The sequence below is a fragment of the Ailuropoda melanoleuca genome, chromosome 12 (assembly GCF_002007445.2).
Source record: "Ailuropoda melanoleuca isolate Jingjing chromosome 12, ASM200744v2, whole genome shotgun sequence".
Taxonomy (NCBI): Eukaryota; Metazoa; Chordata; class Mammalia; order Carnivora; family Ursidae; genus Ailuropoda; species Ailuropoda melanoleuca.
The window spans coordinates 18430019-18457418 of NC_048229.1; the positions used below are offsets into that span (position 1 = coordinate 18430019).

At 53.5% G+C, this 27400-nt stretch overlaps 2 protein-coding genes across 5 annotated transcripts in view; one reads left to right on the top strand and one right to left on the bottom strand.

Moving 5' to 3' along the window:
- The window catches only part of PISD (phosphatidylserine decarboxylase), a 48011-nt gene extending 42061 nt beyond the window's left edge, over positions 1–5950 (top strand). For 3 of the 4 annotated variants that reach the window (XM_034639672.1, XM_034639673.1, XM_011220149.3), the window contains exons 3-8: positions 1309–1474; positions 2775–3011; positions 3203–3341; positions 3544–3690; positions 3909–4069; positions 4683–5950. In XM_034639672.1, the coding sequence (XP_034495563.1) occupies positions 1309–1474; positions 2775–3011; positions 3203–3341; positions 3544–3690; positions 3909–4069; positions 4683–4907 (1075 nt within the window). In that variant the 3' untranslated portion in view covers positions 4908–5950. The remainder of the gene's footprint in view (positions 1–1308; positions 1475–2774; positions 3012–3202; positions 3342–3543; positions 3691–3908; positions 4070–4682) is intronic. The other variant, XM_034639671.1, reaches the window with a different exon arrangement.
- Positions 5897–27400, bottom strand: part of SFI1 (SFI1 centrin binding protein) — a 76599-nt gene continuing 55095 nt past the window's right edge. The window contains 17 exon segments of the mRNA XM_034639663.1: positions 5897–6110; positions 6192–6303; positions 6732–7060; positions 8236–8467; positions 8564–8668; positions 9420–9682; positions 9756–9932; positions 10073–10147; positions 10761–10835; positions 11205–11365; positions 13811–13907; positions 15089–15191; positions 16174–16250; positions 16624–16719; positions 17172–17247; positions 18222–18400; positions 18730–18811. Of these exon segments, the coding sequence (XP_034495554.1) occupies positions 6006–6110; positions 6192–6303; positions 6732–7060; positions 8236–8467; positions 8564–8668; positions 9420–9682; positions 9756–9932; positions 10073–10147; positions 10761–10835; positions 11205–11365; positions 13811–13907; positions 15089–15191; positions 16174–16250; positions 16624–16719; positions 17172–17247; positions 18222–18400; positions 18730–18811 (2344 nt within the window). The 3' untranslated portion in view covers positions 5897–6005.

Genomic DNA, 27400 nt, shown 5'->3' on the forward strand with positions numbered 1-27400 from the left:
CGCCCGCCCCGCTAGGGGAGAGGTGCCGCTCTTCCAGGATTGGTCCCTGGGCTTCTGCAGTGATCAGGGCGGGTGGGGGAAGCCCTGGGGACAGCAGGGATTTGTTCAGCTTTACTCAGCCCCTACCCCCTTCCTGGACCTTTTGAAAACACGGTGGGGTAGGGTGGGGTGGGGGAGAAGGAACACAGGGAGCCTGGCGAGCTGTGGAAAGAAGCATCTTCCATTGCCATCATTGAACAGCAGGTGCCCAACTATCAGCTTGGTTCTCCTGTTTTTTCTTTTTAGTATCAGCTGAGATTCCTCTTTGTTCCTTGGTTTGTTCAGCAACTGGGGGCAGAGGACAGGGCTTCTCTGAGAGCACAGAGGCGCAGATGGGAGCCTTAGATTATCCAGTTGAATGCAGTCTTTTTGCAGATGAAGAAACTGAGGGCCGGGAACCTTCTCAGAGTGGATGGGAATGTGGTCTCCTGGTGGCTGCACTGGGCCTCAGGAGCATTTTCTAGTGCCTAGGCATGAGACCAGGGGACTTGGGTGTCACTGCTGTGTCTCAGGAGGCCAGGGTTCTGGTGGAAAGGCGCACCCAGCCTCTCAGATCCCCACGAGGCTGAGCCTGTGCTGAAGGCACTGAATTTGGGCTGGTGGGGTCTGGGGAGAGACCCACCACCTTTGCTGAAAGCAGGGGCCTGGCTCTGGTGTGTGGCCCCAGCAGACCTGGGAGGTGGTCTGAGGGCTGGTGGGGAGGTTGCCCCCACCACCCTCTGGGTCTGTCTGGAGCACCTGATCTGCTGTAGAGGGAGCGGGCGGGTGGATGGAGCTTTAGCTGTTTGGGGTGTGCGTGCAGGGGCGTGTTCGTGGGGCTTTTCCTTTGGGATCTTGTCGGGCCCAATCCCTTCATTTATCAGAGGAGGAAATGAGGCCTAGCGCCAGGAAGCGGTTTTCCAGGAGCCCGCGGTGCGACGGTTGCCGTAGCTCTCACTGCCGCGCTGCTGGGGCCCAGCTCAGACTGTCTCCTGGTGCCTCTGCGGCCAGAGTTGGCCCCGGGAGAGGGGGCTGTGAGGCAGGCTGTGCACCCCACCTTCCCTGTGCTGCCCCCGATCCCCAGTCCCCCTCCTCTGGTAGGCAGGTAGGTGAGACTGGGCTGGAGTCTGCCGAGCAAAGGCAGCTGAGCCCCCCTCAGCCTGGAGTTGGCTTGAGGGACCACGGCCGGTGCTGCCCGAGTCCCCGGAGAGGCAAGCTGCCTCGCCGAGGGTGGGGCGGGGCCTCCAGCCCCTGCCCGCTGACCGGCAGCGCACGACATCGGCTCTGCAGGTTGCACTTCCCGCAGCTGGCCCTGAGGCGGAGGCTGGGACAGTTGAGCTGTATGTCCAGACCTGCCCTGAAACTGCGCTCCTGGCCCCTGACGGTCCTCTACTACCTCCTGCCCTTCGGTGCCCTCAGACCGCTCAGCCGGGTGGGATGGAGGCCCGTGAGCAGGGTAAGTGTGCACAGGCTGCCGGCCCGGCTCCCCCCTCCCCACCACGGGCGGGCCTAAGGTTGGGACCCAAGACAGGGAAACGGAGGAGACGGTTGTCAGATTAGAGCCAGTGGTGTGGGTGCTGAGCCCTCCGGCATGGTCATTCTGACAGACAAGTTGGTTGGGAAGGCCAGGCTGGTTGGTGGCTCCGAGGGCTTGCTGTACACTGCCTCTTCTCCTTGCCTGCATTCGTGCCATTTGGGGGCTCTGCTTCTGGAAGGAACCCACATTGGGCATTCAGAAAATGGTGTCCGATATCCCGTGTTTGGGCAGAAGAGAGCTTAGAGGTGATTTTGAGAAAGATGCAAGTTAATGCCTGGATGTCAGAGGGTGACTCGGGAGGACTGGTGCCTGTTTGGGCCCCTTAGGGTGTGGATGGACTTGGGATCCCCAGGCAGGGCTGGGTGAGGGCTGCCTGGCTCTCCGGCCCTGGGCTCTCTGGGCAGGCTGACCCCAAGCAGGGAACCAGCTGGGCGTCAGCTGGGAAGGGTTTTGGGCGCCACTCGGTACACTGTAGAGGTGTTTAAAGTTGGAATGAAATTGCCCTCACACCCGGGGAACTTGGTGTCTAGGTTGGGCTGACAGGCAGCAGCTGCCAGTTGGAGGCAGGTCCTGCTGTGGCAGCGGCACCTGAGCTTTAAGGGGCACCCCCTTCCAGGTCGCCTGGCCCTGAGAGTTTGGCTGGGGGTGCCAGCAGGGGATGGTGGGGGAGGCCAGGGGGCGATTCCTCTCTACTTCTGGGAAGCAACCCCAGGTGCCCTCACAGTGGAGTGCCTCAGAGCCCAGGCAGCCCGGCAGGCTGGCTCTGGTGACCGGGGTACCGCGCATCTGCATGTGATAGTCCCAGAGCTGGTGGGGGGGGTTCCCCGGGCTTCCCGTTGTTCGGACCAGAACGCGTGTTTTGGGCTGTAGGCTTCCCCACGCCCCCGGGGCCTCCTGCCCCTTCGTGCCACAGCCTCTCTGTGCAGGGAGCAGAGCCGGTCACACCCCGCCTTTCCTAAAGAAGGAAGACTGCGATGGCCAGTCTGTCCTTGGGGACGTGGGGCACTTGCTACTGGACCGGTGCATAAAGTGACTGAGACCCCTGAGTTTAAGTCACTGTCAGTCTCGGCCAGTATTCGGTTTGTCAGAGTGTTTGGGAAGCTCAGTCTGGTTCCTAGTGGGCAACAACCACATCACAAAGCCGTCTCGGGGTGCCCAGGTCTCTGGGGGGGGGTGGCATGCGGGGCTGTGCGCTCATCTGCCTGCCTGTGGCCCGCAGGTGGCCCTGTACAAGTCGGTGCCCACGCGCCTGCTGTCGCGGGCCTGGGGCCGCCTCAACCAGGTGGAGCTGCCGCACTGGCTGCGCCGGCCCGTCTACAGCCTGTACATCTGGACCTTCGGGGTGAACATGAAGGAGGCCGCCGTGGAGGACCTGCACCACTACCGCAACCTCAGCGAGTTCTTCCGGCGCAAGCTGAAGCCGCAGGCCCGGCCCGTCTGTGGCTTGCACAGCGTGGTGAGGCCCGGCCCTGCCCCCCACGCCTCCCTCCAGAAATGGGACTCCTGCCCCTGCCTTTGGCAACGAGTCCCAGCAGTCTCCGCAGGTGGCCCGTGGGCACTCCTCCCAGGCTGGGCCCCCAGGGAGGTGGAGACCCTGCCCCGAGTCCCCCTTCCTCTCTAGTAGCAAGCCTTTCTCGGCCCTTCCAGATCAGCCCATCAGATGGGAAGATCCTGAACTTTGGGCAGGTGAAGAACTGTGAGGTGGAGCAGGTGAAGGGGGTCACCTACTCACTGGAGTCGTTCCTGGGTCCACGCACTTCCACAGATGACGTGCCCTTCCCACCAGGTGGGTCATCGCCTGGTGGCAGCCTTGCGACCCTGTGGCAGCGTGGCTGGGCTGGTCGTCAGGGAGGCGGACGGGAATGCGTCGGGGAGGGAAGGGCCAGGGATCACTGCATGGAGCTTTGGGGCCTCCCTGAAGCCCATGTCCAGACTGCACAGGCTCAGCTGCTTGTCTGAGAACCTGGCCTCGTGTCTGCCTCCCGCAGCCACCCCCTGCGGCTCCTTCAGGAACCAGCTGGTCACTCGAGAAGGGAACGAGCTCTACCACTGTGTCATCTACCTGGCCCCCGGGGACTACCACTGCTTCCACTCGCCCACTGACTGGACCGTTTCTCACCGGCGCCATTTCCCAGGTTGGCCAGAACCTTACTTTTTTGGTATCAAGGGAGTGAGGCTCCATATTTGGGGTCCTGAGGCTGGGGAGTGACTGCTTTAGTCTGGCCAGGTGGGGGCAGCAAGGGGCAGCCTGGGGTCTAGCCCACTTTGCATTCGGAAGGATATGGGTGGACGTGGGGCTCTGGGAGGCTGGTGCTCTTGCCGGTGGGGAATGGCAGTGTCCCTGCCCCCACAGGCTCCCTGATGTCCGTGAACCCTGGCATGGCCCGCTGGATCAAAGAGCTCTTCTGTCACAACGAGCGGGTGGTCCTGACTGGAGACTGGAAACATGGCTTCTTCTCGCTGACGGCCGTGGGAGCCACCAACGTGGGCTCCATACGCATCTACTTTGATCGGGTAAGCAGAGCCAGGCCCAAGGGCTGGGCCAACTGGGGTCCCCCCACCCCTTCTCCTGTGGAGCCGGATCTGCTGGGACTGTAAGTTCTAGAAAGGCATGTCCCTTGCAAGGCCTGGCTCTGTGGAGCAACTGCCCTGAGGCGGGGCTGGGCCCTGGGCTCCTGCTCTGCCAGCCCCCACCCCAGATGTGCTGTCACTTGCTCATCTGAAGATGGCTGGATAGGGATGGGGTTCACCTCCCAGCCTGCACTTTGTTTCTGCTGGGAACCCAAGGGGAATATGGCGCTCAGGGCGGGGCGTGCTGATGGGAAGACGAGCATCTGAGGGGGTGGCTGGTGCCCACCTTTCCCCAAGAAGGGGGCAGGGCTGCCTTTCTTGGTGTCAGCTTGTGACTGCCCCTCGCCGCCTCTGGGTGCTGGAGAAGAGTGGGGTCTGATTCCTCTATGTGCCCCTGGGTCCCTGTTCACAGCTGGTATTGGGGACTGTCTGGTTAGGCCTGTGGGCCGAGTCGCTGTCCCCAGCTCCCTTTCCAGGCTGGGTTGGGGACAGGCAGCAGAGAGGTGTTCTGGGTTCAGGAGCAGACTCCACACGCTCTGCCCCGGGCCTCCTGCAGGACCTGCACACGAACAGCCCACGCTACAGCAAGGGCTCCTACAATGACTTCAGCTTCGTGACACACGCCAACAAGGAGGGCATCCCCATGCGCAAGGGCGAGCACCTGGGCGAGTTCAACCTGGGCTCCACCATCGTGCTCATCTTTGAGGCCCCCAAGGACTTCAACTTCAAGCTGAAAGCGGGACAGAAGATCCGGTTCGGAGAGGCTCTGGGCTCCCTCTAGAGCCTCCTTCCTGGCGGCGGCTAACGAGGGAGCTTTTTAAAACAGGGAGCCTCCACGGCTGTTTGGGGAGGGGACAGTCTCAGGGCTCTGGGGCCCGACCGGGCAGGAGCTGGGTGACTAGCTTCTGCCGTCCCGAGGTGTGGATGAGGTCAGAGCCCGTCGGCCCTGACCCTACGTCGTCCCTCTTCCCACCCTGAAGAGAAAGAACGTGCAGGCCAAGATGATCTCAAATTCCCTTTTGGAGAGTTTTTTAACCTACTGTATAAACAGAGACCCTGCGTCTCTTGGCTGGGTGTTCAGTTGGTCTTGATTGCTGTTGTAAGACAGAAGTGGTTATATACGTTCTTGCTGCTCTCATTGCTTTTCAGCCTCCCTCTCTGCCTCTCCTGCACTGACTGGGCCGTGCTGCCCCCAGAGCAGCGCCATGTGGCCTTTAACACAACCGCTTTCTGTTCCCAATTCACCCCACCCTGCTCGTTTGGGAAAAGCTGTCTCTCTGCACTTGTGGCTGAACACATCATCCTTAACTCTGCCAGCATCTTCTGAGGGGGATTCATGGCATGGCGCTTTACAGGCCCCAGTACGGGACCTTCCAGAGCTGGCGAGTCCTCTTTCCAGTAGGCAGGACCAATTATTGAACCCCCCCGAATGGGGTCCAAAGTGAATGGACAGGCAGGTAGTGGTGGCCTGGGAGGGGCGAGCTCGTCCCCTCCTCAGATCCAGACCCCCAGAAACATGGTAAGTTGCTGCTATTGATTCAGGGGCTTGTGTTGGAGGCAGAGGAGCCTTGGTGTATTGGGAGGGGGGTGGGTCAGTGCCTACAACACCTGTCCCCAGGTAACAGGTACACAGTCCTTAGGGAGCCACTGACAGTGGGGGCCAGGGTTCAGGTTTCCCAGGGACGCTGTGAATTTCTCCTGCAGGAGAAGCCATTTGAACTCTTTCAACTGTATCAGTAGCACAGTATTTTTGTATGAAAAGTGGGAGACTTCTGAACAGTAATTCATTTAATTGCAACATTTTGAAATAAAAAATAAAACTCATCGCAGCTTTGCGTTCTGTTCCTGGAGGCGGACTGCGGCTGCCCTGGGGCAGTGACTAGCACAGAGCCCGCCGCAGGGCCTGGACACGGGCGGTGCAGGCGTGGAGGGGCTGGCGTCGGGCCTGTAGCTCAGAGGCCAGCTGCTGGATCTGCCGCTCCACCTGGCGGTGGGGGGGGGAGGCTGAGCGGAGACACAGTGGGGGAGGGGGGGTATGCTGTTCCAGGGCTGCCTGGGGCCTCACCTCCTGGAGCTCTTGCTGCACCTGCCGCTCTGCTTCCTGGTCCTCAGGCGCGGGCTCCTCCTGGCTCAGCTCCAGCCACCGGTGCAGGCTTCTTGCTTGCCGCTGGCAGGACCTGCCGCAGGGAGACACCTGCTGCCTGCCTGGCTGGGCCTTTGGCAGCGCCTCCAGGTGGGGAAGCAGCACAGCTGCTTTTTTTTTTTTAAAGATTTTATTTATTTATTCGACAGAGATAGAGACAGCCAGCGAGAGAGGGAACACAAGCAGGGGGAGTGGGAGAGGAAGAAGCAGGCTCATAGCAGAGGAGCCTGATGTGGGGCTCGATCCCATAATGCCGGGATCACGCCCTGAGCCGAAGGCAGACGCTTAACCACTGTGCCACCCAGGTGCCCCACATCTGCTACTTCTGATGGGGGGCGGGGAGGGCGGTTCTGTTCCCCTGCCGGCCTCCCCCACCTAGCTCCGCAAGTATCTCAGGTGGGCCCCAGGCCACCCCCCAAGGACCCTGGCAGCCAGCTCTGGGGTTTTCTGGGTCTTTCTTACAAGAGGTTCTGCTTCAAGGTCTGGTAGTCCTGCAATTGCTGCTGGATGCCCTCCAGCTCAGCCTCCAGGTCCACGTGGCCTTTGGTGACAGAACAAGCTGGATCTTGATCACCCTCGAGGCTCGGCCAAGGCTGAATGGAGGGATCCCAGGCACCGGGAACAGCCTGAGCGCCCGCAGTGCTGACGGGCCTCAAGTGCACACCTGTGGTTGTGGAGCCAGGCCCAGGGCCTGTGAAGTCCCCAGGAAGCAGCAGGCGGGAGTGAGGGACAGGGGCTGGGGATGGTGACGCCTGGGATGTCAGCCCAGGGATGGTGGGCTGTGCAGACGCCTGTAAAGGGAGCATGGATGAGCACGGAAGTAGGGAGGAAGGCTGGGGGAGAGGCACCCAGGCCACCCACTGCAGCGGTGTGGGGAAGTGAGGCCTTGGACTTGACCAGCTCACCCAGTCCAGGCCTGGCCCTGCGTCTTTCTCCAGACCTGACATGAGGAAGTCCCACAGGCAGCCCGAGGACCACCCCACATCTGCAGTCCAGTCCCACCCCTGCCCCAGGGCCTGGCTCAGCACCTCCCCGAGCAGCTGTTTTACCCCCACCCTGCTCTGAGCTGTGCCCCTGCACTTCAGTGAGGCAATGTGGTCAAGGACAATTGTCCTGGTCTGACCACCTTGGAGGGTCACAACCCTCCATTCCCTTCTGGTGACCATGTCCTGTGGTGACCATCGACCAGCTCTCTCTGGGCACCAACTCTTAGGGTGACCCAACCCTGCCGCTGTCTCCTCTATTACTGAGCACTCGTGCCTTCTCACAACTCCTTGCTGTCCCTGCCCAGACTCCTCTATCCGGCTGTCACATGCCTCGAGGAGCCACTGCCCCCTTCCTCCCAGGCTACCTCTTTGGTTCCCAGGGGTTTAGACAGACTCTTTTACCCCAAACAGGTCTCTCCCCCAACCCCCCATTTTTCCTCTTTCAGTAAAGAACTCATTATTCCCTGGAGTTATTCAAGCCAGAAACCCAAGAGCCCTCCTGGATTCCTTCCTCACCCTTATCAAACCCATTGGAGCAGGTCCTGCCTAGTTTGCCTCCCACGATGGGCTCTGCCCACAGCCGCAGCTACCACCTAATCCTGGCTCCCGGCACCTTCTGGCCCATGGGATCACAGCTGCCAACTGGCCCCCACCACTTTCTATTTTTCTTAAAATCCAGATGCTTCCCCAGGGCCTGCAGGACCCTCCATGGTCTGCAATGTCTTCATCTGTGAATGTCCAGGGCTCTTTAGTCTCCACCTCTGGGACATAAGCTTCACAAGCCAGGGCCTCAGGAGCCTTTCCCCATGTGTCCCTAGGACAGGGGCACCTGCGCTTGAAGGCATGAGCAGCCTCCCTGCATCTTCCCAAGCTGGGAGTGCTCTGGAAGCTGTGAGCACAGCTGTGACCACAGCACCGAGTGCGTGAGGAAGAGCACCGAAGGCCAAAGAATGAGACCCCAGGTGACCAGGAGGACTTACCCTGGCAGGTGCTTCCACCCCACGTGGCATGAAGGACGAAGGGGGCAGCAGCTTTGGGCCTGTATTCAACCTGGGGGGCAGCTTCGGGCCAGGGTGACTTGGCAGGGCCCTGGGCTGGGGCAGGGGGTTGCTTGGAACCAGTGCTGTCCAGGCCCCTGGCAGGGAAGGCTTCATCAGGGCAGGGCCTGCTGTCTGGGCCACGCCTGGGTCACACTCCCGCGGTGCCTCAGGCCTAAGCAGAGGGACAGCAGAAGCTGGTCAGGCTGTGGTACCCTCCTGAGGAGCAGGAAGGAAAGGAGGCCGCCCACCCTAGGACCACACAACGTACCCTTTCCCCCCGAGGGTGCCACACCCTAGGGGCCTCTGGCTCAGCATGGGCTCCAGCAGGAAATGTGGGCGTCGAGGCTGCTTTCTTGCCAGGCGGGCAGCATTGCTGGGAAGAAACACAGGCCTGTTTCTCTCGGCTGCCTGGGACATCCAGTCTGACCCTTCCAATCACAGGGAAACCAGGGGCCAGAGAAGGCAAGGCCCTGGCCCGAGGTCAGCAGGTGAGCTGGACTGGGCCTGGGCCATACAGTACTTCCCGTGATTCCAGTGAAGTGAGCCTGATGCCCTGGGGATGCCTCACCCGCCTCATTTCCTTTGACCTCTGCAGCCACCCAGTGCCACAGGTGTTCCTCCCACATCAGAGGGGGAGCAGGCTCATGAGGGTCAGGCCCTGTCGGGGTCTGGTGGCAAGGGAAGCAGAGCAGACTGAGGCCCAGGCCAGTCGCCCACTCCTCTGGTGACCTCTCCACCAGGCTCAGGCAGTGCTGGTCACTGGGAGCCGACAGCTGCGTCAGCCTGGTGTGTGGGGTTGGGCCAGGTCACAAACAGTGGCGTTTCCTAAAGACAGCCCATTTCCTGGCTGAAAGGGGAAAAGCAGGGGAACTGGCAGGTCTGGGGGCACGAGGGCGGGGCTGCCCTACAGCCGATTCTTTTTTAAAAACACATGTTCTCTCCCCCATGTTCTGCAGGAAGAGAGGCTGCGGTCTTTTCAGCTGGGGCCTGATAGAACGGGAGGGACAGGATCCTGCTGGAGAAAGGGGTCCACGCAGCTCAGCTATGACCTCCCTCCTTGTATAGTCCAAGTTTTTGCTCCAGGCAAGAAGCAAGGAGGAAGAGGCGAGGGATGGGCTACTCACAGCTCTTGGAGTTGGGGGTCCCCGACAGCCAGGGACAGGCTGCCCAGAGCTCCCCAGGGCCCATGAGGATCTCGTGGCTTCTTGGTCCCCAGGGCGGCATCCCCAGCCCCAGCCGCAACACAGGTGGAAAGGGGACTGTCAAATGTCACTCTCCTGGTGGGCACGGTGGATGTGGGGGGCCGAGGCTCCCTGCCCTGGCCCAGAACCTTCTGTTTCCAGAGCATGGCACAGCGATGGACCGCACGGTGGAGACTGTGAGCCGCCTGCAACGGGCCTCTGGTCAGGTCCTGCCGTGTCCTACCCGCTCCCCGCGAGAAGGGGTGGGGGTCCCCTCACCTGCACCTGCTGCTGGGCATGCAGCTGCTGCCGGAAGGCCTTCATGCCGGCTGCGAAGTGCAAGAGGCGTGTGGCGCCCTCCTGGAGGAGCTGCCGGTGGTAGGCCTGCACGGCCTGCTCCAGACGCGCCTTCTTTCTCCTCCTTTCCAGCACAAAGCCCAGCCACGCGGCCCACACCTCCAGGGAGGGGAGGAGAGGAGGCCCGGTTTTCCCTGCTTAAGGCTCCACCTGGGTCTGTACCCACAACCCACCGTCCTCCAGTGAGGCGCGGTCCTCTCCTGGGAGAGGCAGGGACAACAGGGATGGGGCCCCGTTACCTTTGCCTGTAGTGAGAAGGACCAAAACCACAGGGCCCGGGCGGTGCCCTGCTGCTCCCGCCTCCTGTTCACCAGCTATGGGCCAGAAAAAGACTATGGAAGTCTTGCCTTCAGGGAGGCCACTTTGACCACAGGGTCCTGGTCACTCCAAGATCCTTTTCTAGTAAGGTGCTGCCCTCCCTCCACTGGGAAGGGCCCAGCACTGCCTGGAGGTGAGGTGGTGGACCAAGGAGTGATCTTTGGGAAGAACAAAGGCAGAGCTCCGGGGAAGGGAGCAAGCGGGGGCAGTGTCCTAGGCACCATGCAATCCTGCCTGGTGTTTCATCAAGTCCTTGGCAAAGACTTAAAATGCATTCATATTAATTTCTGGATGTTACCCTGAAGTATATTTTAATGTGACATTGTAGAAACAGGGCCCTGAAGTGACTGGGGCCTGTAGAGATCACAGGTGGAAGGAACTGGGCAGGGCTGGGAAATGACCGGGGTTGGGGAAGCCCTGGGAAGAGGGTGGAATTAAACATTTTAAATGTGGGGGCGCCTGGCTGGTTCAGTCAGTGGAGCATGTGACTCTTGATCTTGGGGTCATGAGTTTGAGCCCCAGGTTGGGTGTCAAGATTAAATAAACAAAAAAGTTAAACGTGGGTTCAGGAGACAGTAGGGGGGGAGGGGGCTTCTCGCTGACTCCCACCTGTTGTTTCCACTGGAGGAAGCAGGCCCGGCTGCGGGTCTGGGCCAGGAGCTGGGCACCCTGCCTCTGCAGGAGCTGGGGAGAGAGCAGCTAAAAGCGGTCAGGGCCCTGCGTCCCAATCACCCGGGCACATCCTCAGGGTGAGAGGCTCTGGGCCCGAGAGCACTGTTCTCCCATCCCCAAGCGGAGTCTTGGATGAAGCCAAGGGCTTCCAGCTCTGACACTTCGTGCTTCAGGATGAGCCAGGTCTCCCTGCTGGGCCATCTTCTGTCTGGGGGAGACCCGACCCAGAGGCTGGCTTCCCTCAGCCTTCCCACAATCACCCGGCACCCACCCTGATGGCCACGGGTCCTGCCACAGAGCCCCGCTCTTCCCCAGGTGGTGGTCTCCGGGCAGGAGAGCCCCCAGCACGGCAACACATGGGGGAGCTGCCGCCTGCCTCACCCGCTTCCTGACACAGCCCCGATGGTGCGCCGTCCAGCGGGCCATTGCCTGCAGCAGCAGCTGCCGGCCGTGGTGCGCTGCCGCCCTCCTGAGCTGGGCTCTCTGCTGGGCTGCCCTCTGGCCTCGGTCCCGCCAGCGCCGAAACCACGTCCTGAGACAGCCTAAGGCAGATCCAAGTCAGAGTTCACTCTTTTGGAGAGTTTCTGCGAACCAATCTGCAATGGGCAGGGTTCAGAGAGCTGAAAAGGTTGTGTGGGGGTAGAGTGGGGTGTCAGGCCACACTCGGTGAAATTGCCGCATGGGGACGGTGGCGGCTCCGGCCACCTTCGGTGGCTGCGAGCACCCTGGGAGCCGAACCCGGTCTGCTGTACCCCCAAAGGTCTGCCAGAAGCCCCAGCCTGTCCACGGTGGCCACGTGTCTGCAGCGCCCCTGCGGAGTGGCCCGCAGGATGCTGCCAGACATGCAGAGGAGAAGATCCTCTGCCTGAGGGAGTTGGGGGCCACGGCCCTATTTGGCCAGGGAGGAACCAAGGTTCAGAGAGTCCACGCCGCCCCAGCCAGGCCTGGGAGGAGGTGCAGTGTCTGCTGGGCCGTGTCTGATATCCGGGGCTCTGCAGGCGGGCAGAGGCTACTGCATCCGTTTTGTTTCTGTCACCAGATTCTCTCCTGAGGGAAAGCAAGCACTTTCTGCTGTTTTTGTTTTATTTTCTTTTAGGTTTTTCCCTTTTCTTAAGCCCTGAGACAAGTTACTTTTCGAGACAACAGAAGCAGGTTGGTACCAGGGCACTGATGCCAAGATGGGGTGTCCTCCGGGACCTTCTGGAGGGGGCAGGGAGGGCAGGTTTGCACGCCTGGAGGCGAAGCCTTAGGACCAAGCGCTGATACTTCCTGGATGCTGCTTCAAGTGTGTTCATCTCACTGGATCCTTATGACAACCCCAAAAGGCAGGTACGATTATTCCCATTTTACAGATGGAGAAACTGAGGCTCAGAGAGGCCTTGCTGGACCGCACAGCCAGCATCTGACCCTGCCTGTACCAGGCACTCTGCTGAATGTGTCTTACGACACGTCACCTTGAGCTCGTCCTCCTCTAGCACCCAGCCCCACCCCCGGGCTGCCAAGGTGTGCCTGAGACGCGAAGCCTTAACTAAGCCCAGAATGGTTCCACGGGTACTGAGCGCGCATCTGCTATGTGCTGAGAACACAGCGTCTTGTCACATGGTCTCCCAAATCCTTTGTACTACCTGTCCTGCACATGGCAATCCCAGGGCCCACCATGCGCTGCCACTGCCTCCTGCAGAAAGCTGCCTGCCCCTCGGTCCTGCAGAGAGAAGCAGCTCCAGGCTGCACCCTGTGCCTGTCACCTCTAACACCCGCCGTGGCCGCTTGACCCCCACTGGCAAGGCCTCTGCAGCACTGGATGCCAAAGCTCTGTCCAAACAGAGGCCACGGAATGGGCAGAACCGCTCAGCTTCTTTCTTGGGAGTGAACTGGAAACAGCACTGGTTTCTGGGATGGGGGGCAGCTTGAGGACACGGAGACCACCAGGGGTGGAGTAGGTGCGGATGTCTGACCCCAGGGTTCCGTCCAGAGCAAAGCAGAGATGTGTGTTTATCCACATAAACACCACAGTCAGAACCAAACCAAAGTTGATCATTTTTTGTCCTGGAACAAACTAATAACTTGATCTGTTTTCCCTATGGTCTGATTTAAACCATTACTGTTTGTTTTCATTTCCAGTTGTATTTCCATTTATTCTAACCACTGGCTGTCCCCTCATGTCCCTACTGCAGGGCTATGAGCCTCAGTCTCCCTGCATCTCACCTCTGCTCCAGTCTGGACCATCTTCCCCAGGCTGTCTGTATAGCAGGGAGTCAGACCGCCCCCGAACACACAAGGGCCTGGCTACTCAAGGAGGCGGACCCCGTGTGATGGGGCTGAGCTGAGGAGTAGGGGCCTCTGGAAGGGCTTTCCTATCAAAAGCACCCCACCCTTGACTCCTTAAGAATCAGATATTAAGCCTCAGTCTTGCATCTGAACATCAACTGGTTGGCAACTGACTGGGAAGAGAAAGCTATGACGTGCTTGCTGGGTTGAACAGTTACCCCGTCCCAAACCCGGAACCTCATCCTGAACCTCAGAACCGATGTGAATTGGCAAGACAGTCAGTGCAATCAGCTGACACCATCCTGGAGTAGGGCAGGCCCTTAATCCAGGAGGACTGGTGTCCTTGTAAGAGAGACACGGACGCAGGGAAGACAGCCCCTGTGCCCACAAAGGCCGAGGCTGCAGGGATAGGTCTGCAAACCCAGAAACACTAAGGACTGCTGGGGCTGTCGGAGGCTGGAAGAGGCAAGGAAGGATTCTCCCCTCCAGCCTGCACAGGAGTCACGGCCCTGCCGATACCCTGGTTTCGGACGTGGCCTCCAGAATGCCAAGAGAACAATTTTCTGTTGGTGGAAACCTCCCAGTCCGCGGTACCGTCATTTTAGCAACAGGAAACTCACGCGTGAGAAGAATACAAAGACAGAGGGGGAGCAAATGGAGCACAAGACAGTTCTGTGTCCTTCCCAGTACTCTCCCCAGCTGCCAGGAACTCCGCTTACCTCTATCCAGCACCTTCTGGGCCTCCTTGATGGCACAGTCCTCCTGCTGTCGGTAGTATATCTGCACAGATGCCACCTCCCGCCACTGCACCAGGACCTAAGGGGCAAACACAGGGCACAGCCTGACTTCCCGGGACGCCCAGCTCTGCGGGCAGCTCCTCTCAGAACAAGCCCAGGCGGGGACACGGCACTCACACACATTCTGGAAAATGCCAGCAGCCGCACAGACCCCAGGCAACGGACCAAGCCTCCAGTCCCCACAGGAAGCCCCGTATCTCAGGCGACGGACTGTTCTATAGAAGGAGTTAACCTTCCAAGCACTCCATCAAGAAGGCAAGGTATCACCTGGGCTTTTGTCCATTACTATGTGTTAAACGAAGCTGTACGTTATATACGTGCAGCCTTTCCGACTGAGACACCCGAAATCACATCAAGAGAGCCCTTGAAAAAGAAGTCAGGCAGCCAGGCTTGCCTGCTTCCTGGTTCCTCAGGCACAGACTCCATTCCCTGCAAAAAGGCCTCCCTTCCGAGCCCTGAAGCCAAGCCGAGTCCGGACCCTCCTTCCAGGGCTGGTCTCAGAGCTGTTCTGACAACAGACGAGGCCTTGACTTTGTCACGGTTCCTCACCCTCAGGAGGCTTCCAAGTTGTCAGGACCAGTCTCCCCCAGCCTTCCAGCAGGAGAGCCACTGCTGTTCAGAGCTCCTGGCAAAACGCTTTTTTCTGAAACAGCCCCTGGCGCAGGGACCACTGCTGTCCCTTCATTTCTGAGTCCCCCTGTTGCGTAACATGCCTTCCTCCCAAGGTCGTGTGCTGGCACGCCCTTCCTCCTCCAGCACGTAGGACAGGCCCTACCGCGTGGCATTGGGGGCCACTTCCCGCTGATGATGACCAACACTCTCACGTTCCTGGGGTGCCCTACGCTTTCCATAAAACCTCTGCAGCCACAAAACCAGCCACGATGACCATCCTCTGACAGATGAAGAGACAGAGGGGCACACTGACTTAGCTGGTCCCAGTGGAAAATTCCACATGTGTAGGAAATATTGGTTCTGATAAGAACCAGTGTGCTATGTTTTTGTTTTAATGGATATTGGTTCATAATCCAGTAAAAAAGTAAATAAAATGTGAGTGCTCACGCGGTTGTGTGTGTGCATGGAGGGGGGTGAGTAAGCCCACATCCTGGGTTCCTTGTTCAGTGCCTAGCTTTGGGGCCACCCCCTCGCAGGAGCAAGTTCCCAAACCCTCCTGGGCGACCGACTGGTCTCCCCATGCCTCACCTTGGAACACAAGGTTCGCCGGTAGTGAGCGCTTGCTCGGGAGGTTTGCTTGGCTTCATTCACAAGGGCCAGGGTGTTCTCTCTCCAGCGACGGAACACGCTCCTGCAGGAACACAGGCCGGAGAGATAGGGGTGACGCCAGTGCGGAGAGATGGTGGGAGGTTTCTGTGAGTCATTCCGGGTGCTTCAGCCCACTCCTCAATCGACGGACTCCTTGTACCTAAGAATATCAGTCTCACCAACGGGCAGGGTCATGCCGACACAGACACTCTGCTCACGGCTGGTGAGCACCTGCTCTGTGCCAGGCACCGGGGGAGCACCAGGGGCACCACGGTGAACAAGACCAAATACCAGGTCCTCACGCATGCATGTGCTGATGGCACACAGCGGTGACCAGGTAGTGACAGTACAGGTGCGTCCAGCCACAGTGAGGCAGAGAGAGATGGAAGGTGGCGGAAGGCCACCGGAGCCCCAGCACCGTGCTTGCAGCGGAGTTAGCTCCGTCGCTCCGTCTGTCTTACTCCCTCTGAGGAGCTGCACGGACACTTCCCTGAAGGACAGTGGAGGTGTTGAGTCCACAAGGCCCACTACCCACAGGCAGCCTGGGATACAACGTGCTGAACAAATCCAGAGGGAGGAAGAGACGGAACGAGGGAGGCCCGCCAGGAAGGAGTGAGAGCTTGCTTTAGCACAAGCTGGGGGACGGGCTCATGACGGGGCTGGAGCTGAGAGAGCGCATGACCTCCAAGGCTGTGAGAGATGTCTCTGGAATCAGTGAAAGGCCTGGAAAGCCAAGCGGCGGGGAGGCAAGTGACTGGGGGGTGAGACAAAGGGGGTCCCTGCAGCTCTGGAGGGGGAGACACCGAAGCTTGCAGGGGAGGGTCCAGGGTTGAGAGGAGCAAGACGAGGGCCAGCTCTCGCAGATGTCCAGCTGACAGCTGCCTCAAGGCCCCACGCACGCAGCGGCTGCGAGACATGAGGTGAACCATGATGGACTGCTTGCTGCCGAAGGGCCCACGCGGCGCCCGGCCGGTCCGGAGTGTGCGCCCGCTCAGGGCAGGGCCCGCAGATGCCCGGGGACTCACCGCAGCTGCCGCCGCCTGTGCCGCCGCTCCCTGGCCGCCGCCTCCCGGAGGATGCTCCGCACCTGGTTCTGGTACGCCTGCAGGAGACCGAGAGGACTAGCGGCGCCGGCTGTGCCCGACCCCCGTCCCTGCTGGGCTCACAGGCGCGGACGCCCAGCGCGCTCACGGCGGCGGCACAGAGCCGAGCGCCCGGACCACAGGGAGAGGGCGGTCTCGGCAAGGCCTCACCTAGTAAGTCGAGCCCCGGACTCCTGCACGGGGCACTTTGCTGAGCAAGGATGGAAGAGCTAGTCCCGCCGCCGGCCGCGACACCCACCGTGCGAGGCACGTGCTCCCCGTGAGGCTCGGGGAAGGACTCGCTCCGGGAGGGGCAGGGAGAACCGGAAGGGACACAACCCCCGCCCCCCACCCGGGGCAAGGAGAGGCGCGGAGGCCGGCGGCAGCCCGTACCAGCCAGGTCCGCAGCGCCCGGCCGAGCGAGGCGCGCCGCCGGTGCAGGAGGGCGCGCGTCAGCTTCCACCGCTCGGCAGTGCGCAGGGCCAGGCCCTGCGGACAGAACGAGGGCCGCGGCCCGGGGGGCGCTCAGCCACGCTCCAGCTTCCACGGTGGGGTATTCCCGCCCACCCCAGGCCTCACCTACGCATAGGTATCTGGGGGGGGGGGGTGGGGATCAGACAGCTCAAGTGCTTGGCTTAGGGTAAACACTAGCAATGGCGGCCGCTGAAACACTTTCTACCCTGAAGAGCATGCGGGCAAACGGCTAGACCAGGAATTTTAGGTTCAGTGAGTTCAGACAAGAACCAGAAGAACATAGGACTCTGAGCCAATCACCTCACAAAACCAGGTCAGCGCTTGCTCCTCTGTTGCCCAGCCTGTCGGTCTCCCATGCTCGGGCAGGTGGCTGCCGAGGGGCTGGCGACGAGCGTCTGCTCGGAGTCGTGCTGACACACAGCTCCACTGGCCCACAACCGCATGGGAGGCTTCCCCGCCAGTCTTACCTCCCTCCACCTGTCCCAGGCCCAGCGCAGGAGCCGCGCCCAGTGGAACTCTGCAGCCAGCACGAGGCCTGTCTTCCTGCGGGGAGGGCTGGAGTCAGCGGGCAGCCTGCACCCGGCCAGGGCCCTTTCGATGGGCGCCCCCACGGCCCCTGGCCCCTGCCTAGTGGTACTTAAATTGGTGGAGAGGGAGTTATCAAGACCTCTGGGGGCTCCTGGGAGGCTCAGTTAAGCGTCTGCCTTTGGCTCAAGGTCACGATCCCAGGGTCCTGGGATGGAGCCCTGGGTTGGGCTCCCTGCTCAGCAGGGAGTCTGCTTCTCCCTCGCCCTCTGCCCCTGCTTGTGTGCTCTCTTTCTGGCTCACTCTGTCAAATAAATAAAATCTTAAAACAAAGCAAAACAAAAAAACACCTTCTCTGAAGAGCTGCCGAAGGATTTGGGCTCTTCCCTCAGGAAAGTGAGCATCTAATCAAATTCTCTCAGCCAACCTGAAGTGCATTCATGTGCTGGCAACTCAGGAGATTAAATGCGGCCAGAATTTGAGGGTGGGGGAGATCCTCACAGCACAAAGTGGATACAGAAAGGCATTAAAGCAGGACAGTGTCTGCAGTGCCCGTGTGGGATGCCTGCCCTGCCGTCTCTCCAACCACATGGTGTGGTAACAATGGCCACAACCTGCCCCTGGGCCACAGCTGCTGGTCCCCGGGGGCTCAGCTCTCCTGCAACGGGCTCATCAGTCTATTCCCTGGCCATGGCCACTTTGAATGGGCCCCAACCAGCGAGCAGGGTGCATCCCATGGGTAAGACCTCACATCCATGGAGCATGTCTGTCCCTAGTCAAGTTCTGGAGGCTGGGAGTTCCATGAGGTACCCCAGGATCCTCTCACTACAGCCCTGATTTTGTGTAGACTGTATCAGGCAGACTTTCTGGAACTTAAAACCAGAGTCTAGGCTAACATGACCCTCCAAGGGGCACTCAGAGCTAAGGGTGCTACCACTATGGTCAAAGCTGGCCTGAGAGGGGGAGCAGCTGGGGCAGAAGCAGCCCCTCACTCTCTTCTGAGCCCTCGGGCACTGTCCCTCCAGATGCAGAAAGCCCTCCTGAGCTGGTGGTGGCGGTGGTGGGCCCAGGCCGCTGCCGTGCACTGCTGCTCCCGGTGACGTGCTGCTGCCTGCCGGTGCCACGTGGACCAAGACCTCTGCAGGAGCTGCCGATCGGAGTGAAGGATGGCCTGGGGCAGGATGGCGGGGAGAGGACAGAGTGGGTCAAGCAGCTGGGGGTACAGAAGACAGGAAGAATCTACAGGGCACAAGTACTGACCAAGGCAAAAGAAATGGGCGTTAACGAGCCGCCCTGGCCCAGAAGCCATATGGAAAGTCCACTGACAAAGTCAACAGACGCCCCAGGCCCTGCCCTGCCTCATGAGTCCTGGTCACAGGCAGGACATTCCTCAATGTGGGTCTGGGCTCTGGGTGATGTCCTGAGCAGAGGAGGCAGTGAATGCAAAGCTTGAAGCAGGTCCTGCCCATTCCAGGCCCCTCCTCAAGGACGGCCACTTACCATTCTCTCTGCCAACCGGTTTTCTCGATGCTGAAACATTTTCTGCCACCAAATAGCAAATACTTGCTTCTCCAATGTCTCCCTTTAAAAAAAAAAAAAGAAAAAAGAAAAAAAAGGTAAACAAAGCACTTAAAATAAAACAAAATCCCTACAAAAAAGAATAAGAAGTTCCAAATAATTGGGTTTTTCCTCTTATGCTATTAGGAGGTGAACAAGTTGAGATGGGGAGAAAGGAAAGAGAAGGAAAGCAGACAGCAGTAGCCAAAAACCCCACAAACAACCCAATACTCTCCAAGTTATTTCCGGTGTCAGCCAAGGATTCACACAGTATGAGTAAGATTGACTTCGAGACCCGGGCTCTTCATCAATTCAGTTCCACACTGAATTACCAACAGTGCTCAATGATCAGTAGTGAAAGCCTCTCCCATCCGTGCTGACCAGCCAAGTTGCTGCTATACAAATCCTTGGGGGAAGCGGTTAAAAACACAGGCCAGGTCTCCAGGGCTGACTGAGCAGGTCTCAAATGGGCCCCAGGAAACAGTATTTAAAACAAGTGTTCCATGTGAGGTAGGCAGGGAGACAGGGTTGAGAACCACTGCTCTGTCAGCTCTGCCAAGCCTCCCCACTCAGCATAAGGACGTGGAGGCCTGCAAAAGCAGCGCCTGGACAACTGGTCAACAGCCACTAGGAGCTGTGTGTTGGCAAAACCATGGGACAATATATATGCGGGAACTGTTTTCAGGCTCTGGACAAGAGGCAACATAGACTGTCATCCTTAGAATTGAGAAACAAGTAAGGTGAGCCCTCTGTCTGCCCAAGCTTTCTGTCTGAGGGCAACTTCTGAACACTGGGGGCAGGGGGACAGAGTCCAAGCAGAGCAGGACAGTCTCACTGAGTTGAGGCAGAGACTGGACTTTAAGACTGCAGGGGAAGGACTGTTGGGACAGCTGTCACCTTCCTGAACCTGGGCACGTAGAGACCTCGCCCTGCCTCAGAGGCACACTCACACACACCCTGCACACTCTGCAAGGGCAGTACCCAGAATTCTATGTGAGTCTGCCCAGTGCTCAGGTAAGGCCGTACAGGCAGGCTCTGTGAGGCCTAGCAGTGTGGCCTCTTCAGGGCTGACTGCTGGATGGAGATTACCAGAGGCTGGAAAGGGCTAGGAGATGGGATTCTGGCCCAGTCTGAATGGAGAGACTTTGCTGAGAACCCCAGAATTCAGAAAGGCTGCACCTCAGGAATAAGCGCCATGCCCTAATTCTGAAGACAAAAGTCAAAAAAGACCACACATGGGGTGCCCGGTAGAGCATGCAACTCTTGATCTCAGGGTTAAGTTCAAGCACTGCGCTGGGTGTAGAGATCACTTAAAAAATAAAATCTTAGGGGCGCCTGGGTGGCTCAGTCAGTTGAGTGTCTGTCGGCCTTCGGCTCGCGTCACGATCTCAGAGTCCCAGGATCGAGCCCTGCGTCAGGCTCCCTGCTCAGCGGGGAGCCTGCTTCTCCTCCTCTCACCCCACTCGTGCTCTCTCTCTGTCTCTCAAATAAATAAATAAATAAATAAATAAATAAATAAATAAATAAATAAATAAAATATTAAAACACACACACACACACAAAACCCACATGAAGAAAGAATAGAACCACACTCACTAGGATCGACAGGAATCACCAGAATAAACAGCAACCACTGCCCACCAGAATAAAATGCAAAACCCTTTAAAGGAAAAACAGCTGTCAACAGAAACAATGACCCAAATGTTGGAATCAGCAAACACTTAAAAAAAATAGTAAGTTTGTGTACTTAAATGAAGGATGAACAAATTAGTTACTAGACAGGGAATCTTAGCAGAGAAATAGAAACTACAAAAAAGAACAAAATGATTTGGTGATTCCTCAAAAAGTAAACACAGAATTAGCATTTGATTTAGTAATTCTGCTTGTAGGTATACAACCAAACGAATTAAAAGCAGAGACTCAAACAGATGTATGTCCACCGAAGTTCACAGCAGCATTATCCAAAATAGCTAAAAGGTAGAAACTGAAGTGTCCATCAACATACAGACGAGTAAACTGTGGTATAGCCATACAACTGAATATTATTCAGTCATAAAAAGGGATGAAATTCTGATACATGCTATGACGTAGATAAACCTTGAAAACACTATGCTAAGTAAAATAAGCCAGACACAACAGGTGTACTGGCACACAACTCCACATACAGGCGCTACCCAGAACAGGCAAATTCAGAGACAGAAAGTAGTTTAGAGGTTCACAGGGCTGGGAATAGATAGAAATGAAAAGTTAGTGTTTAACGGATACAGAACTTCTGTTTGGGATGGTGAAAAACTCTGGAAATGCACAGTGGTGATGGCTGCATAACACTGCCAATGTATTTATGCCACAGAATACACAATACACTTAAAAATGACTAAAATGGTTTTATGTTATGTATGTTTTATAATTGAGAAAAAAAATTTTTCAGAACTGAAAAGTACCATACCTGAAGGAGAAAAATCACCGGATGAGTTACAAATAAGAAACTGAAGGATATAGATCACTGAAGACTTTCTACTGAAAGATCAATATAAAGTATCCAATCTGAAAAATGGTAAGAAAAATAGAAAAAAACTAAACAGAGCTTCAGTGACCTGTGGGACAATATCACCTGGTTTAACATAGTGTAATTAGAGTCTAAGAAGGAGAGAAGAGAGGATATAGGGGCAGATAGTTGTTTTTTTTCCTTAGAGAGAGTGCGTGCATGTACATGGCGGGGGCTGCAGAGGGAGGGAGAGAACCATAAGCAGGCTCCATGTCCAGCATGGAGTCTGATATCATGACCCTGAGATCATGACCTGAGCCGAAATCAAGAGTCAGACACTCAACCGACAGAGCCACCCAGGTGCCCCAGGGCAGATAAATTATTTAAAGAAATAATAGTAAAAGACTTTTCGAATTTGGTTATGGTGGGGGGAACACCTCAGATTCAAGAAGCTCAACTAACCCCAAGCAGGATAAACACAAGAACACTACACTTGAAACACATCACACTCCAAGCTGTTGAAAAACCAAAGATGAATAAAAACATCTTAAAAGCAAGAGAAGAGAGACAGATTACATTTAGGGGAAGAATAATATAAATGATGGGTGCCTTTATACCAGAAATAATGGAGACCAGAAGACAAGGGAAGAATGTCTTTAAAAGACTTGGGAGGGGCTTCTGGGTGGCTCAGATGGTTAAGGGTCTGCCTTTGGCTCAGGTTATGCTGGGAGAGCCAAGCCCCACATCGAGCTCCCTGTTCAGCGGGGAGTCTGCTTCTCCCTCTCCCTCTGCCCTGCTCATGCTCTTGCTTTCTCTCATAAATAAAATCTTAAAAAAAATAAAAGAAAAAAAAACCAGACTCAGGAATGAAGGGTGGAAAAACTCATTGTTCTAAATCCAGGAAAAGGTCCTTTAAAAATGAGAGTGAGAGGGCACATGGGTGGTTCAGTTGGTTAAGCGTCTGCCTTCAGCTCAGGTCACAATCCCAGGGTCCTGGGATCGAGTCCCACCATTGGCCTCCTTGCTCAGCGGGAGCCTACTTCTCCCTCCCCCTCTGCCTGTTGCTTCCCCTGCTTGTGCTCTCTCTCCCCCTCTCTCTGACAAATAAATCTTTAAAAAATTTTTTTAAAATGAGAGCGAGGGGCGCCTGGGTGGCACAGCGGTTGAGCGTCTGCCTTCGGCTCAGGGCATGATCCCGGCGTTATGGGATCGAGCCCCACATCAGGCTCCTCTGCTGTGAGCCTGCTTCTTCCTCTCCCACTCCCTCTGCTTGTGTTCCCTCTCTCGCTGGCTGTCTCTATCTCTGTCAAATAAATAAATAAAATCTTTAAAAAATAATAATAAATAAAAAAATAAAAATAAAAATGAGAGCGAGAGTGAAATAACCATAAACAAAAGCTGAGATAATTTATCTCCTGCTGACTTATAGTATAAAAATGCTAAAGGGTAAAAGCATACAGATGAAAACTCACATCTGCAGGAAGAAACAAAGAATATTAGATGTGGAAAATATGTGGGTAAATATAAAAGACTATTTTCTCTCAATTAAAAAAAAAGAATTCTATTTAAAGCAAAAATTACACAGGCAAAAATATATGACAACAAATACCATCAATGATGGAGAGGAAACAATTTTACTGTTTTTATGTTCTTACATTTAACACGAAGTGGTACAACAGAACTGAATAGAACCATAATAAGTTAACAACGTGTACTGTAATTCCTAGAATGACAATTTAAAAAATACAAAAGGTACAGAGCTAAAAAGTCAATGCAGGAAAAAGATGTAATAGTAGAAGATTCTAAATGAAGAGGGCAGAAAAGGAGAAACAGAGAAACAAAAAAAAGATGTAGGCTTCAGCCCAACCACACCAACAATTACATTAAATATAAATGAACCACACACTCTAATTTAAAAGCAGAGATTGTCAGGAATGCCAGTGTGGTGCAGTCAGTTGAGCATCTGACTCAGATTCGGCTCAGGTTGTGATCTCGGTGTCATGGGATCAGGCCCTGAGCTGGGCTCCACACTTGGTGTGGAGACTGTCTGGGAGAGTCTCTCCCTCTCTCTCCACCCTTCCCAACCTCCCCCATACACTCACGTGCTCAGTCTCTGTCTCTCAAATAAATAAATATTAAAAAAAAAAAAGCAGAGATTGTCAGACTGGATAAAAAATTAACACATAGCTATATGCTGTTTACAGGAGGCAAACTTTATTAAATATGAAGACAAACAGAGTGGGAAAGGTAAACCACATAAACTGTAAATACAAAAAAAAAGCTCGTGAGGTTATTTTAATAAAAGTAAAAGTAGACTTTGAGCAACGAAGTATTACCAAAAATAAGGAGGTTCATTTCAAAATGATAAAAAGGGATAAGTCATGAGAAAACACAACAATCCTAACTCTACATGGACCAAATACAAGAGGCTCCAAACACATGAAGTAAAACTGATAGTATTACCAGGAAAAATAGACAAATCCATAATCATAGCTAGAGAACTTTAACACTTCTCTCTAGTAACTGATAGAAAAAGTAGACAAAAAAAAAAAAAACTGTAAGGGGGGCGTCTGGGTGGCTCAGTTGGTTGAGTGTCTGCCTTTGGCTCAGGTCATGATCCTGGGCTCCTGGGATCGAGCCCTGCATTGGGCTCCCTGCTCAGTGGGGAGCCTGCTTCTCCCTCTCCTCCTCTGCTTGTGCTCTATCTCTCTCTCTCCCCCTCAAATAAATAAATAAAATCTTTAAAAAACAAACACCTTGTCTGAGGAAAGCATCTGCATCCTAGATACTGACTGGAAAGCCAGGGCTTTGAGTGAACACACTAACCTCTGTCTCTACAGTTCTCTTCCAGCCTGCTCCTACCTACAGATCCTGGGCCTGAGCCGTGGCCTCCAGCCCAGCCATCCCACCTGTAGACCGACTTCCCCCACAGCCCATGTCCTTCTATCCTGCCCATTTCTCCTGCCTAATGGGGTTTTGTGCAATTCAAAGTTTTTCCATGAACTGACCCCCTTGTATTAATAGAGCCTTTAGGAGATTTTTGTTAGAAACCAAGGTCCTCCCTTCAACTCTGAACAGGTTCATCCTTCGATTCCAACACAAAGATTTATGGACCTTTCTAGGTGACTCAAATTTGTGGATGGCTTCTCCCCCTTTCCTATTCTACATTCTTAGTCCTATGTTAGCTTTAGTCTCAGATGGTGAAATGTAATCAGTCCAGTAACAGAAATAACCATCAAAAAAGAAACAAAGAAAACCAAGAACAAACAAAAACCTGTAAGGATACAGAAACTCTGAAGATGACTACCAACCAACTTGTCCTCACAGACATTTATAGAACACTACATCCAACAACTGCAGTATAAATATTCTTTTAAAGTGCACATGGGAAAAAATAAAGTGCATGTGGAAGGTTCACCAAAACAGACCACATATATTCGGCTGTAAAACATGTCAATACATTTCAAAAACTGAAGTTATATAAGGTGTTTTCTAGCCAAAATGGAATTAAATTAGTAATTAAAAAAATAAAGTATCAAGAAAATTCCTATTTGAACATCAAATAACATTTCTAAATAAACCACAGGTCAAGGAAGAAGTCACAAGAGAAATTAGAATATATTTTTAGTTGAATGATAATAAAAACACAGCATGTCAGAATTTGTGGGATAAAGCTAAAGGAGAGGGAAACCTTATAGCTTAAAATTTTCACAAGAGAAAGATTTAAAACTGATAATTTACCAACAACAACAAAAGAATGGGTGGGCACACCTGGTTGGCTCAGTTGGATGAACATGTGCCCCTTGATCTTAGGGCTGTGAGTTCAGGCCCCACGCTGGGTGTAGAGATTGCTAAAAAAAAATAAACTTAAAAAAAAATGGGTGAAAAAAAGTGGGTGATTTGTGCTTCCATCTTAAGGTTAAAAAAAAAAAAAAAAAGGAAGGCAAATAGCCAAGTAAGTAGAAAGAGGTATAAAATAAAGAGTCAAAATCAATGTAAGAAAAATATACAGTAAGAAAATTGACAAAGCAAAAGTTAAAAGAAAAAAACAAAACCCATGATAATTCCTTGCAAGACTGATCAAGAAAAATGAGAAAAAATACAAATTACCAAAATGAGGAATGCACAATGTGGTATCATCAGAAAGTCTACAGACATTAAAAGAATAATAAGGCAGTTTTATGAATGGCTTTATGCCAATGTATTTGACACTTTGGACAGAATAAAAAATTCCTTGAAAAATGGAGCTTACCAAAACTGACATGAAAAGAAACTCTTGGTAGCTCTGTATCTAATTTCAAAATTAAATTTGTAACCAAAAACCTTTCCATAAGGGAAACTCTAGGTCCAGAGAATTTCACCAGCAAATTCCATAGAAAATTTAAAGAAATACCAAAGACACATATTACAAGAAAACTACAACCAATATCCCCCATGAAAGTACACGTAAAAATTTTTCATAAAACATTAACATATCAAAATCAGCAACACGTGAAAAAGATAATATATCATGGCAAAGTGGGGTTTATCTCAGGAATACAGTGTTGATTTAACATGTGAAATCAGGAAAACCATGATTTCAATAAATGCAGAAAAAACATCTGGCAAAATTTAACCACCCTTCATAATAAAAACTCTCAATAAACTATGAATAGAAAAGAACATTCTCAATCTAATAAAGGGTATCTATAAAAATAGTCAATGGTGAAATACTGACTGCTTTTGTTTTCCCCCTAAGATTAGAAAAAAGACAAGTATGTATCCTCTCACTACCTCTATTCAATACTTTATTGGGGATGCTAGCTAATCCAGTAAAGACAAAAATAAAAGCATACAGACTGGAAAGGATAAAGTAAATTGTCCTTATTTGCATATGACAAGATTATTTATGCAGAAAACCCTACGTAATTTTTTTTTTTTAAAGGACAGACTCAAACCATTAAGTAACTTTAGAAAGGTCACAGAGCACAGTTTCAGTTGTATTTCTATATATTAGGACAAATAGTTGGAAAATGACTTCTAAAAATAATTCTATTCACAATAACATCAAAAAATAAGGTATTTAGGAATAAATTTAACAATATACATATATACAAAACTTCTACACAAAGTTACAAAACACTGAGAGAAATTAAAGAAAAGCTACATAAATGGAGAAATTCATGTTCATTTATGGGGAAGTCTCAGTAAGTTTGAGATGTCCTATCTCCCTTAAACATCCATTGAGATTAAGTGCAATCCCAAACAAACAAATCCCAGGAGGAATAAAGTTGAAAAACCGATTTCAAAATTTGCTATAAAGATATAAAAATCAGGACAGTATGATAATGGCATAAGGATAAACAAGCAGATAAATGAAACAGAAGAGAAAGTCCAAAAATAGATGCAAACTTATAAGGACAACTGATTTTCAACAAAGGTGCCAAGGCAATTCAATGGGGGAATGAAAAGTCTTTTCAACAAACAGTGCTGGAAAAACCGAAAAACAAATAGAAGAAAAAAAATAATAATCCTTGGCTCTTACCTCATACCACATATGGAAAAAATTCAAGATGATCACAGCCCTAAAGGTAAATGCTAAAACTTTATATAAAGCTTCCAGAGAAAATCCCAAAATCACTAATCATAAAAGAAAAAATTTGATGAACTGGACTGTAACAAACTTAAACATTTCTGCTCATCAAAAAAATACTGTTAATTCATTTCTATATATATATATATATATATGTAGCCAATATATAGATCCCCATCCTGTGATCATTTCAACATATATATAACACACATATACATATATATATATATATATAACATATATATAACACACATATACATAAAACCACTGTGCTCTCGATAAAAAAAAAACTGTGAGAAAATGGAAATGCAAGCCACATTACTGGAAGAAAATATTTTTCTTTTTTTAAGATTTATTTATTTATTTGAGAGACACAGAGAGAGCACTTGACCATGGGGAGGGGAAGTGGGGGTGGGAGAGAAAATCTCAAGCAGACTCCCCACTGAGCGCGGAGCCCGACACTGGACCTGATCTCATGACCCTGAGATTGTGACCTGAACGAAAACCCGAGAGTCAGACGCTTAACTCCACCCAGGCACCCCTGGGAGAAAATATTT